Below are 13,752 nucleotides of genomic sequence, written 5' to 3'. Positions count from 1 at the left end.
ACACGCTGTGTTTCAGGTCAGCGAGCTGCTGCTGACACCTGGGGCCATCCCCGCACGGCCCGGGGACTGCTGCAAGCGCACCAACTCCCCCAGAAGTCAGCTGCCGGAGCAGAGAGATGGGAAAGAGAGGATGGGCGACCTTCCTGGGGTGACGGCTGGGGCTGCATGTCCGCGCAGCGATGGTTCATTGCTCCGGCAGCTGGCACAGAGCAGCTGTGTCAGACAGGCGGCTCGCACAGGGCGAGACTTCACACCGCCTTCCGCATCGGATCTGTCTGCTTGCTGATTCCAGCCCGAGGAGCTGAAGCCTCTGGGTGCTCACCCTTCTCCGGGCTTGCATGCGGCCGGCTGAGAGCTCTTTTTGGTGGCGAGCATCCTTCCCCCTGCCCGCACGCCTGCCTCCCGCGGCCGTGTGCGCTGCCAGCCCCGTCCCTGCGCCAGGCAGCGCTCGCCACTGCGGGGCCATCAGCGTGTTTCCATGTGTGTGATGTGTCAGACTGCGTGTGCCGTGTGCTTGTTTACATGGGAAGAAGGCAGCGGAGGGAGGGGGAAGGGATGACTTTAAGGGAGGCCTCAGAAAAGAAAAAAAAAGAGGAGAAGAAAAAAAAAAAAAGCTGACGGAAATTCCTCTGCTCTGTGATATGAAGCAAAAAACATTTATTTTTATGGCAATTAGGGATGGCAGAGCATCCCTGGAAGCTGCAAGATAAACATGCCCAGCTTTGTCTGCTCCGGGCACTTGGAAGCCCAGCTCACAGCGGGTGCTGAGCCCCAGCGGGGTGCAGCCCACGGGGTGGGAGGAGGGCTGGCTCCCGCGTAGGGTTTTCTCCGCCTGTCACGTCCTGTGATCAGGGTGAATTTTCTTCTCCCTTCTGAAAATATTTCTCGGTCAGCCATTTTTCAGGGAAGGAGCCATGCCTCACGCTGCCAAGGTGCTCACTCCATCTGGCATTTTGTCTTTGCATCAGGGCATCATTTCCACATCGCCACAGGGCAGACCTGAGCCCTGTCCCCCCCCAAAAAAACCAGCTCTCCCAGCACCGGGGGGCTTTGATGAGTGTCCCCTGGGCTGTGCGGAGGAGCTGCAGCGTGAGCGGCAAGCGAGGCAGAGAGCTGCCGGGGGTCTGCCCACAGTGTCCCAGGCTGGATGGGTCACCCTGGGAAGGGGCTGGGGACACACGGAGGGGAGACACCTCCACGTCTCCGGCTGCTGCTCAAAGCCCTGGCTGGAGAGCAAAGTTCACCTTCCAGGCTGCAGAGACCCCACGTAGGCTTGTGCTGGCATCACAGCGTCCTTCAGAGGGGACTTGGCAGCAGCATAGATGGTACTTGAGGTGAATTTTCCCTTTGCTACACAAACTCAGATGCTGAAGGCCTGACTCTCCCATTAGCTGACCAGGACTTGTTGGCCTGACTTTGCACTGACACTGGCGAGCCGTGGCAGGAAAGGGAGACTCCCATTTTAAGGCTCTTTCCCAACAAATTGAGGTGCAAGGGTTTGCAGCCGTGCTGGGAGGGCACAGCTCCCCACGGCACGGGCCAGCCCCATGCCTCTGCCACCACTCCTGAACTAACTGGCAGTGACGTGGAGATGGGAACAGGCAGAAAATCAGGTCAGCTGGAAATGCCTCGCCATCTCTTCCTTTCATGTCTCCCCCCATCTTCCTCTCTTGGGGAAGGCAGGTCTCCTCCCGCCGAAGCCCGGGGGGGATTATGTCGATAACCACATGGCAAATCCTCCACGTGGGGACGGGGGGCGAAACCTCTTGCCGTGGTCTTTTCTGCAGTCTGGAAGCAAATCGCAGAGGCAGGGTGAGTCTGAAGCCAGCAGCCATTTCAGTACTGCAGTGAGTCATCCCGAAAGGCGCTCAGCTTGTGGCAGCTCCCTTCCTTTCTTCTTTCTGCCTTTTTTTTTTTTTTAATAGCTGATGTAGCAATAAATTAAAAAATAAGGGAAAATATATATGAATATAGCATGTCTGCAGTGCTCCTTTAATTAAAAGAAAAATCTTCAAGCACTATTCAGCCCCTTGGACATCCGTTTGTGAAAGGCCGGAGCTGCTGGGTATCTGCCACGTGGGAGGGTGGGATAGAGCGGGGCGAGCGCTGGCGTACCTGCGAGCGCAGGGGGATCTGTGGAGCCGGCTGCCAACGGGGGCTGATTAATGCCGGGGACACGAACACAAAGCATTTAACAAATAGTCCTTTCCAGAGGGAAAGAGCTAAATTAGGGCAGATGCAAAAGCCTGCTCGTGCATTTCTCAGTGACAAAGATGTTTGGATTTTCTTTAATATTTTTGTTTTCTGGTGGTTTCTGCACTCGCTGGTGTGTTTGTCCCCCTCCAGCCTCCCGTGAGCTCTGGGAGGGGATTGCCCAGCTGGAGGGGTTTGGGCTTCTCCTTCCCGTGCCATCGGCCATCCCTGTTCCCCTGCCGTCGGCTGTCCCCGTGCAGCCTTGCCTCTCCCCAGAGCTGCCCCATGGCGTGGTGGGGAGGGAAAGCCGAGTCGTGATGGCAGCATCCTCTGAGCAGGAGGAGGGAAGTGGGGACCACCAGCTCCGGGGCTCCCATCCCCACAACCCCCATCTTCCTCCCAGAGCCACAGGGTGTCTGTAGGCGCTGCTGATGGTGGGGAAACTCAGCCTGCTCCAGGCCAGGAGATTATTTAACCAACCTCCTTCAGATTTGAGCCTCCCCCAAGGCTGCACTGGAGCCCTCGGATGCACCTGCGGCATCCAGCCCCCTGCATTGAGGTGACTGCGTCGCCATCGGTCTGCGGCAGGCATGGGACCGGCTCTTGGTGTATTGCCTGGCTACAGCCCACGGCTCTGACAGCCTGAAACTTTTTTGGCTTGGAGTTTTACTGAGCCCACTGGGTGCCTAAGCCAGACAAGATTAATGAACGTTTACTGAACTTGCTGGAGACCTTGGCTTGTGGTTGGGCTCTGAAGCGGTAACCAGAAACATGAGAAAAATTGGAGAGTCTTAACGCAGCAGTGGCTATTTTTTATATAGATGGCAAACCTCTGGCGAGGGAGCAGGGAGATGCTTCAGTGTAAGGTCAGGGACTTCAGAGCAATGATTTACTGTCTGGAGGGCTTCCATGTGCCCCAAGGACATGCATCGCCTCCATTTAATAGCAACTTGCAATCTCCTCCCTCCCCCCTGTCTCTGCCCCAGGCTGTTTCGCTGCCCTCCAATGCCCAGGACACATCCCCAAAATCAAATTCAGCAAAGCCAAGGGCCGCTCCCAGGTTCATTGTTAATCTGCTGGAGCATCTCAGGTCAGGGCTTCCCATGGGCCAAGCAACGCTCTGCAGACCATTCCCAGCAGGGCTAGGAGCCCCCACAGGCAGGGGTGCTGCCAGAGGGCAGGCAGCGTGGTGTTAGAGGAGACGTTAATAGTGAGGACTTGGTCTGTTCCCCACCACCTGGATCTGGTGCCAGAGTCAGCCCAGGCACACTTCATTTACTAGTACAGACAAAGCCACAGCTACTAATCATCACACCCAAGCTCGCACAGGCAGTGCAGACACACTGCTTGCTTCCTCTGCCAGGAGAGAAACAGGTGAAGATGGAAGCACAAATTTCATTGTAATTAAATCTTACAGTCTTGCACGTAAAATCACGCAGGTAACCAAGAGTGCAGCCGAGCCTTTAACTCTGCACAGGCTCGTGCAGTGCAGACACTCGCCCTGCACTTTGCTTTCTGTAACTGTGCGTGGTCACAGCCACGGCCACGGCGGGAGGGAGGGAGGGAGGGAGGGAGGGAGGGAGGGAGGGAGGGAGGGCATGGTGGTCCCTGACCCCCGCCGGGCATGGCCAGGCAGGATGGAGCAGGGGGGTCTGCCCCCTGCCCCTGTCCCGCCAGGGCACAGCACCGCCTTATAAATTAGTATTTGGTGATAATACAAGGAGACAAGTCAGAAATCAGTCTCTCCATGCAATAAGGAGGTTGGGATAAAGGGAGATGCTGTTTCCCTGAGACAGTTGATCCTGCAGATACTTTCATCCCATAGCAAGCGCAGATGAGGGGCTGGCATCGGCGGGAGCAGGGACAGCAAACCCGCCCTGGGGCTCTGCCTCTCCGCCGGACCTGGGTCAGAGAGCGGCTGCAGGTTTGGGCCCCTTCGGTCCCTGCCTGACGGTGATGACACCGTTGGAAATTTCAAGGCAAAACTATAAACTGCTGATGAATTGTCACTGTTCTTGTTATTTTACAGATGAAAGTGCCCCAGTGGTGTGAGGCACCCGGTGTGAGCGCCTGGCTCCGGTTGCTGGTCCACCTCCAGCTACCTGCCTCTGTGCTGGCCAAAGCAATTACAGTTGGAGATTAACGGGGCATGGGCTGAGGGGGAGAGGCTCGCCCGCCTCTGGAAGGATGCTGTCTTTCAGGCTACCTGCAGGAGGTTTTGGCAGTGCCGAGGGTGATGAGAGGGTCTCTGGTGGCCAAGGGTCTTCGGGTCTCAAGGCTCTGAAGGATTCTGGGGGACTTGCTGGCTTCCTTCATCCCATCTCTGCCTCTCCCTCCTGCAGACGTCATCCCTGCATGGGCAGAACACCTCGGTCCAAGGAGGAGGACTTGGGACTGATGGAGCTGCGGCATCGGCAATCTGCCCCGCGAGATGCTGGAGCACTGGGGAGTGGGGTGGCTCTGGGGACCCAGGCTGGCACGGGACCCGCTCGCTCCCTGCAGGTGGGTGCCCTCGGCAGCGGATCAGCCCTGCCGTGGTTCAGGGCTGGTGACTCACTGCTGGCCCCAGGAAGGCTGCAGAGCCACGGCATGGGGAACAGGGGTGTCTGATGTCTCCTTGGCCTCCTGATAGATATTCCTATGCTGCTGCATGGAGAATCACTGCTGTCTTCATGCCAGAGCCCAGATTTTACAATGCCAGCTACAGATTTTTCCTGCCGTATAGCTGGCCTGGCTGTCTGTTGTCATATTTTTGTAGTTTTAGGGTTTTTTTACCAGGAGTCTTTGAAAAAGCAGCAGAGGAGCAGCCAGGGATGCAGGGGCAGACTCAAGGACAAGAGCTTGCTGGCTGAGCCTGGCTGGTCGGGAGAGGCACAGGCACTTGCTTCTGCAAAATGCCCACAGGATCCCACACTTCATTGCCTCCTTCCCACCAGCATTGCCAAGCTGTGGGCTCCTCTCATTCTCATTTATGGGATCCAGGGCTCGCCTTTTAAGGTAGATTTAGGTACCAAGAAAGGACGCATCTACCTTCTTTCCAAAGTCTTGGAGCAGTGGAAGAAGCATTTGTGTCCCAAGAAAATACCCGTTGGTGGACAGCCCATGGTGGGATGCAGCGTGGCATCCAGGCAGAAGCCCCGTTTGCCTGGGCGCTGGAAGGAGCCTCCCGATGACATTTCAGAAAAACATTTTTCTATTTTTAGTGGCCATAGTGCACAGAGCCAGGGAGTCAGTACGTGAGTCCTGAGCGCTGGCCCAGCGCCGTGCTGGAGACCGGGGCTAATGTGAAAAGCAGTCGTGCATCTCTGAGGATGCTCAGAGCAGCAGCACAGGCTGCCCTGGGCTCATTAACATGATCGAGTCACAGGAGCTCCTGAAGCAGAAAGGTATTTGGGCAACAGCCCATCGCCTGCTTTTGGTCTCCGCCTGGTCAGGCTCCGATCGTGTTGGGACCAGGGTGTTTCTCTGATTTGCACCATCTCTCTGATTTGTGCCTTGAAGGTCCAGACCTCTCCATTCGCCTGCCTGTGCAAGAACACGACACGGCAGTCCGTGATGCTGCGCTGCTTTTGCCCATCTCCCTGATTAATGTGGAACCCAGCTTCATGAATCATTCATGAAGCTTTATTTAGTATAATGATTTCTGACATCCAGTGCCTGGGAATAGCATTTTGGGACAGACCGTTTGCGACCAACGAACTCCAGAAATAATGAGCTGACGTTTATCCCATCTGAACTGGGAACATACAGAAGGGGAGGGAGAGGGGCGAAGCAGCCATGCCTCCTTCGGAGGGAATCACAGGTTGCTCTCTAATTAGCCAAATGTGTAAAAGCTAAATATTGACATAGCTTTGCGGTTCCCTGTGTCTTGCAATCACATTGCATGTTATTAACCTACATAGTTGTCGGGGAAAGGAGCATCTGTGTGCGCCTTGGCGCAGGCAGGGCTGGAGAGGCAGGAATTCCCCCGTGCAGCGCTGCTGGCACTAACAGGGAACCAGTGCTGGGACCCAAAGGAGCTGGGAAATGGCTTCTCTTCCACAGCTGGAGCAGGGGAGTGGCAGGAGCTCATCTGGGCTGCCCTGTAGCATAAATAGCCCACCCTCCTCTCCCCTAGCACCTTGCTATGGAGAGGCACTGGTGTTAGCTGGGATGGCCTCTCTGCAGGTGAGCAGCCCCATTTGGGAGGGGGTGTGCAAGTACTGTGGTGCCTGTGCTGGTGGATTTGGGAGTGATGGGGAGTTTGTGACCCTGACCTTGCCTGGAGCATGTGTGTTGGCCGTGAGTTGGGGTGTGTGAGCAGGGCTGTTGCAGGGCAGGTGCCTATGGGAGGTGCTTTACATGCTGCTGGTGCTTTCCCCTCTGCAGACTGCTTCGGGTGAGAATCTTCAAGTGCTTTGCCAGCCTTTGCCAGAGCTGTTGTTGGGATAACATCCCAGCTGCCTGGCTGAAGGCAGATGTCAGCCTGTCTGAGGGGCTCTGGGTCTGGCCCTGGAGCAGAGAGCTGGGGCTGCAGAGAGGGAGCCTGGCAGTGCTGCCTGCACTGCTGCCCAGCCTCTGGCTGAGCTCTCACATATGCTTTTATGCAGTGGGGCTTACTGCAGAGGAAAGAGGTTCCTGTTTCCTCCAGTGTCTTTCTGTGTGGGGATGAGGGACTGCTGGTATGCAGGGATCTCCCCCAGCTCCAGGGTGCTGCCAGTGCCTTGGGTTTTTTGGCTGCCTTTTGGTTCCCTGCCTCGGGGAAGTCCTGCCAGCATCTGACATGCTCCCTGGGTTTGCACCCTCCTACAGCTGCAGCAGAGAGCAGCCTGGTGAGGATTCCAGTGGGATGAAGGGGAGGATGGAGTCAAGCAGCTCAGCTGAGCAGGGCATAGCTCTGCTGCCTCTTGGCCACCATGGAGAATGTGGCTTCTGCACCAGACTTAAGGACTCTGTAACAAGCTGCTTGTGAGGCTTGGCAGCAATTTAGGCAGGAGAGAAATTGCAGCAGGCTGCTCTGGCATCCCTGGGACCACAGTCCTGTCCTCTGCCAGAGCCCACTGCTCTGGGGCTCCCCACCGCACAGGGGCTGGGTGCAGTGCACAGCTGGGATGACATGCTGGAGCTGGACAGAAGGAACAGCTTCCACCTGGCTGTCTCAAAGGCTTCCCAGGGGCAGCTGCAGCCTCCCTCTGCCATGCCAGCCTGGGCCCTGGCCGCCCCTGCCCGCCCAGTGCAGTGGGAGCCAGTGCCATGTGTTACCTCTTCCTGCATCTGGGGAGGGTGGGAGGGCACTGGGAAAGGTCACTGGTGCATTCTGGCCAGGCAAGCCAAGGCATGTTCATAGCAAGGCTCTAGAGCAGGAAAAAGGCTTCCTTGTGTCTTCAGAAAGAAAATGCTGGAGGGAATTGGCTGGTGTGAGACAGCTCTGGCTCTGACCACCCTCCCCTTGCAGCTGGAGGGTGCCTTGCTCCAGGTGAGGAGCTGAGTTTATATAAATCATCCCACAGGAGAAAGCACAGAATGACTTTGTACATCTGTTGACCTTCAGCAGTGTGAGCATGGTTTATTTTTCTGCAGAGGTATGTAGACTTCTTTGATGGTGGGGACCAGAATGGTATTGACTCCTTTTTCCACCTGAAATACTGCTGCTTGTCTGCTGAGGAGATGGGGACTGTGTGCAGCACCTGACCATGGGCAGAGCTGCTGCCAGGTGGATCTGCTCAGCCTGGGGATTTTCCTCCTCTGGATTTGATGCGGTTGCTGCAGCCTGCTGGGACTACAGCTTCCCACTCCTGGGCCAGGCTGGTTAAATAACCCTCTCTTTTCAAAGGTTTTCAAAGCTGTAGTAATTCTTATTAGACTGGTTTGAATCATCCCTTGAAAAGGTCTTGCATCACTCTTGAGCACCAAACTGTTCTGTATTCAAACCCTGATCACTCAGTCTCCTGAGCCAGAGCATAAAATGTGGGGAGGAGGTGCCAAGAAAATATTAAAAAGACACTCAGGTGTGCAAGGGGTGTGCTGTGGATGAGACCTTCTCCATCCTCTGTCCTCCGGGGGGAGCCACTCTGGATTGCATCCCCTGGGATGTCAGGGAGTGCTGGATGTTTTCTTTGGGACTGGTCCAAGAATGACTGGCCACAAACCCCTTCTTCTGAGGGAAGATGGAGTAAGCCAGACCTGCTGCATGCAAATGGAGCTGCATGGCTCCCTGCCTTGCAGTGGTGCTGCTGCTGTGGCATGCCATGATAGATGTTTCTAACCCAAAGCTGGGTCCTTGAGTGCAGCCTTTGCCCACGTTTCCAGCACCAGCCCTGGTCCCACAGCAGTGAGTCCTGAGCTGTGGTAAACCTCCAGGCAGAGAAAACTAACCCCTCCATCTCCAGCCTGCTCTAGCCCTGGGGAAGCAGATGACATGGGAAGAACCAGCATGGAAACATCTCTCTGGCACAGGACTCACTACTTCTCCTGCTGTCTTTCTGGCACACACCTAGGATGCAGAGGGAAAATTTCTTTCCTTCCCAGAGACCTGGAGCCAAAGGATTTTCAGTCAAAGCATGCTGCCAGGAACTTACTACAATCAGGGATCCTGCCCTCTGCATGTTCTGGTGCATTGCCCAGCTCCTCCCAGGTGGGTGCTGGATGCATGGGGGTTATGGGTGAGTGTCAGCCATGGTGGTGGGAGCTCCCCAGTACAGCTGTGGTGGTGAGCTGGGTGTTGCTGGAAACACTGTGGTAGGGACCTGTTCCTGGGGAGAGGACTGCAGAGGATTTATTGATGCAGCTGCAGGGATGTACACAGTTGGGGCATTGCTGTGGGGATTTCCAACTTGCAGTGCTCCCAAACAGAAAGAAGCAGGACTGAGGCAGACCAGATGTCCCCACAGCACGCCCTGGCCCTGTAGCCATCTCCTGCCTGGGCCAGCAGCTGGGTGACAGCAGTGATGAGGGCAAAGCTGGCCCTGTCTCAGGGCAGGAGGAGGGACCTCTCCAGGCCTTCATGTGGAGATCTGGGGGCCTCAGGCACTGGTTTTTGGGTGGTGAACCCCTCTTGGGCTGCTGCCTTGCCTTGTCTACATGGAGGAGCTGCTGCCCTGGGCACAGCAGCCATTGGGCTGTGTGGGGCCATGAGCAATACCAGCTGAGAGGCACCCCATGCCTGGAGCTCTGTGCTTAATCAAACCAATTAGCAATTTAATCTTGTTAACAAACCAAGATAATTGCAGCATTATCAAATTAACCAGCTGTATGGAAATGCCTGCTTAATAGCTGATAATAGCTGGTCCTGATGGAGGAGGAAGGGCTGTGATCTGTGACTAATGATGGGCGGGAGGTGTAATCAGGCTGCTCTGCCCTCAGCCACTGTGTCAGCCCCGGCTGCCTCGGTGCCGGGATGGCTGGGGGAGTGCTGGGGCTCTGCCCCTGTCACCCCATGGCTTGTGTGGCACAGTGCTTCTTGCTTGGAGGGGTGGGTTGGTGTAAGGGTGGCAGAGATAGTTCCCCCTCTACCTGCTGCCCCAGTAGAACACTGTTCTGGTCAGAAGCAATGTCTGATTTAACACTGAATTTGGCTGATGAGCTCCCAGCCTGGTGTTTCCAGCCTCCCCTGGCACTGTATGAGCTCTGCAGTTATCTCTGCCCCTCCTTGGCTAGGCTAAGCTGAGAGGTGGTCTTTCACTGTAGGACTTCCTTCTCAGTCACTTAAATTTCTGAGTCTTTACCTTCCTCCATGGGGTGACCATGGAAGGACTGGCTCCAGCAGATGCTCTCCCCAGCCTTGGCCAGGGACCTTCCAGTGTCTACCTTGGGGTGTGTGAGATGTTGATCTCACAGCCAGAGATTTCATCCTGCTGTATTTGTGGGTGGTTTAAACATCTGGCCAGTTCATGCTGCTCCCCAGATTGTCTTGCTCGTGGCCAGCAGTGGGGATCATAAGCTCAGCCCTTACACAGCAGCTCCGACACCTTTCAGGCAATGCCTGCAGGATGCTCCTCTTGAGCAGGGGGATGTGAGGGGCTGGGAGTGGGGCTGTTCACGGGCTCTGCCTGCAAGTCAAAGGAGAAGGAGGCAAAGTGCCTCCTCCCAGCCAGCCACCCAAATGGTCCTTTCCAGCTGTTGTCCAGCGCTCACCATTTTCCTCTGGTCTCTAGGGTATGCAGACAGACCGGGGTCTTCTCCCAGTCCAGGCTGGGTCTGCTTGTTGGGAACATGATGATAGGACATACCCCATGGCTGATGCCAGGCTTGTTGGGGAGGATCTGGCAGGCACTGTTTGGGTATCAGCATGGGCTGGGAGATGCTCTGCTCCTGCAGCATGTGGTGGCAATGCCTGGCTCTGCTATTGCACTGGGCAGATGCTGGGCAGGTCCCTCAGACTGCACAGGATCTCTCCTGCTGATGTTTCTCAGGATTTCCTGAATTTTGGCCCTGGCATTCAGCTGTACAAAAACTACGAGAACTCCTTAGGTCTGTGTGTTTGTGCCCTGATTTGGGGCTTTCCCAGCCAACTTTCTTTAGCTGAATTTTTCCCCTCAGCTCAGGTTCAGTGAGGCGCTCAGCACCACTTGGGGTTTGGGGTCTATGTAACCCCTTTCTCTGCCCTCTGGATGCATCCTGAGTGGGGTGCCCATGGGGAGGCTCTGCCTCCTGCATCCCCCCGGGGCAGGCAGGGTGAGTCCCCTTCCTCATCCCTCTCCAGCTTGGGGTGTGCCTGGGGGACACGCTGATCTCCAGGGCCCCTCACAGCCTCCTAGGAGAGCCCCCTAAAGCATCCCATCATGTTTTGCTCCAGCCCCTGCCCATTGCCCTCCCCTCCTAGGGTCTGTATGCCTCTGGATGGCTTTGCTCCTCCAAGCCCGCCCCTAACCACGCTCTAAGTGCGCAGCCGGGCTGTTTTCATCCTCTTCCGCGGGCAGGAACTCTGGGGTGAAAGCAGCAGCGGGAGCACGTGGCAGGCTGGGTCTGGAGAGAGGCAGGAGAAGGTGGGGAAAGGAGTCGCACATCGCAAGCATCCCTGGGACAAGCTCTTTTATTTGTTAAAACAGCAGTGGGGAAGTGGGTGGGAGAGGGCAAGCAGGTGGTGGCAGCTGTCAGCAGGGTGGTCCTGGAGCCGAGGTGGTCTCTGAGCGTGGGCCGGTGGCTGTCCCCGTCCTCCCGGGAGCTGGCATTGGGCAGGACGAGCCTTAGCAGAGGTGTGGGCAGCTGGCTGCTGTCAGAGGTGGCACAGGGATGCTGGGAAGGCCCTCGGTCTGTCCTGGGAGCAGGAGCTCACACTGGGGAAAGGAAGAGAAGGTGACAGGCTGGGTCTGGTGCTCAGAGTAACCCCCACACATCTGGCCATCGATCACCCCACCAGCCTGACAGAGGAGGGCTCTGGCAGCTGCACACGGGTCCCTGCCCAGAGCCACCATCACCATATCTCCCTCTGCTACCTGGGATGTGGGCACAGGAGGGGGAGCTCCTGAGAACCTACCGTAGGAGAGTCGGGGGGAAGATGGGTGCGAAATACATTTCCTCCCGCAGAAGGTCGGGCAGCACTTCTTGTACCGCGGACAATCCCGGTCGGTGAAGCACTTATTTGGTGGGTTGAGCATTGCACAGGTGATGTGTACATGTGGGCAGGACCAGGCGCTGCCTGCAAGAGGAGGGAGTTGTTTGCAGCAGGCTGCCACATCTGAGGGGTCCCCCCTCCTCTCCCCTCCTGTCCCCCCCTGCAAACACGGCTCCTTCCCAGCCCCTGTGCTGTTCCTCCCTGTACCTTATCCTGGGGCATCTCGTACCTGTCGGCAGCTCTGTCCAGAGGATGAGCATCCCCACCAGGAGGAGAGCGGCCACCGTCTTCATGCTGCCGTGACCCCGAGAGGTGCGAGTGTGGAGAGCTGGGGGACGCTGCCATTTTAAACCCTTGGGTTGGATGGGGGTGGGGAATGGGGATGGGCACACGCTCATGTTTGTACCTTTTTCCTCTGCCATTGCGTTGTGTTTTCTGGAAGCCTTTTGCACAAGATACAAACAGGATAGTTCAATTGCTCAAAAAGCACGTGTTGCATTGCACAACTGTCCCCTGCAGCCACACCTGGGGCTGAGGGACAAGCCAAGGGGAGATGGTCCAGGACATGGCCCCCCCCAAGCAGGCTGGAGGTGGTGGAGCTTTCTCCTGGGCCAAGTACGCTTCTCCAGGAGAAACCATTGTGGTATCCATGCTGTGTTCCCTTCTGAGGGGCCATTATGTGAGTTCCATATGGAACTGGAAACCACATCTGATCCAGATACGCATGGGACTGCCTGTGCCTTCCCAGGGATAAGCCTTCAAGGTTTTCCCAGAGGAAACCTGCCTCAGCCCCAAACCTTCCTGGCTCCTGCACCACTGGTGGCATAAGCTAGTGTGGGGAAAGCAGCTTTGGCTTAGCCAAGGGTGAGTCTTTCCCAAACTCTGTGGGGGTCACCTGAACCCCAGCATCTTCTCTGTGTGGCCGCTGCTGTGTGGGAAGTAGGTTGGTGCTGGAAGAGACTGGTCTCACCTGGGTAGGAGCTTTAGCTCCATATAGCCCTGTCATCAGGCAAACATCCCTGGTGTGAGCAAGCCCTAACTCTTGATGGCTGTAGGGGTAAGGAGATGTAGTCCTTGCTCAGTGGGCAAAGATCTCACAAGCCTTCAGGCCGCCATCTTCTCCCTCACAAAGAGTTTGTACCCCCACTCTGGGCAAAGCTGTTTTCTTTAGGTGCTCTTGGGCAATGGGAAATTACTCCATTTCCCACCAATGGGTCAATGTCCCCCTTGCCTTGTGCAACAGGTTGCTGGAGCCTTTCCTTGGGTTTTCTGGGGCTGACAGGAACCCGGGCTGTGCTGGAAACAGGCACTGGGAATGCCCTGGGAGGGGAAGGCACGCTGCAGCCAAACATCCTATGCTCCTGCAAAGGGCAGGCTGGGGCAGCCCCGATTTCACAACCTGGCAGGGCAAGGAGCAGCGAAAGCTCCGGCATTGCCTCGATGTGCTCCATGCAGCCACCGAGCCCCTGCCATTGCTCTGCCCCAAGCCCCTGGACCTCTCACTTTCCATCCAGGGCACGGTGGGCATCTCACTGTGCCTTTTCCTGCTCAGAATTCCCTTCTCATGTCTTAGTGTGCCATGTTAACTGGATCTGAACTTTCTCGGTATCTGTTAATTATTGTCCAGTTTCCCTAATGATTCTGTAGCTGCATTTAGCTCTTTGTAAAGTCTTTTATTAAATAACCGGGAGAATATTTAGCCAACGTAAATAGACTTTCTGGGCCATGCACCAACAAATTAGCACTTTTAATGAGGAAATACAAGCATTGGATTAATTTTTAAGCAATCCTTTGGCTTTCAGCTGCTGCTGGGGCTGAAGAGGATAGTGCTGTGCTCCCAGCTGGTGCCAGGATCCAGCCAAGGTAGTGCTTGGGGCTGCACCTCCAAGAGAGGAGAAAATACCAAGGAGCAAGGCTTGGATTCAGCTGTGGGTGTAAGAAAGGACTTTTGACAGTGCTCTATCCATAGCAAGTTGCTAGGGGAAAAGTCTAAAATTTGTTTGTATTGCAAACCGGCAGAATAACCC

At 56.0% G+C, this 13,752-nt stretch overlaps 1 protein-coding gene across 1 annotated transcript; it reads right to left on the bottom strand.

Annotated features, from left to right (window-relative positions):
- Positions 1-11,187: 11,187 nt before the first annotated feature.
- LOC104635996 (caltrin-like protein 2) lies at positions 11,188-12,083 on the bottom strand. Its single transcript, XM_075768416.1, has 3 exons — positions 11,955-12,083; positions 11,648-11,809; positions 11,188-11,447 (listed from the first exon to the last, which is right to left on the bottom strand). The coding sequence occupies exons 1-3, from the start codon at positions 12,016-12,018 to the stop codon at positions 11,443-11,445; spliced, it is 231 nt and encodes a 76-aa protein (XP_075624531.1). The 5' UTR covers positions 12,019-12,083; the 3' UTR covers positions 11,188-11,442.
- Positions 12,084-13,752: the final 1,669 nt, after the last annotated feature.

This window comes from Balearica regulorum, chromosome 16, assembly GCF_011004875.1.
Source record: "Balearica regulorum gibbericeps isolate bBalReg1 chromosome 16, bBalReg1.pri, whole genome shotgun sequence".
NCBI lineage: Eukaryota > Metazoa > Chordata > Aves > Gruiformes > Gruidae > Balearica > Balearica regulorum.
This window is presented reverse-complemented; position numbering and strand designations above follow the sequence as displayed.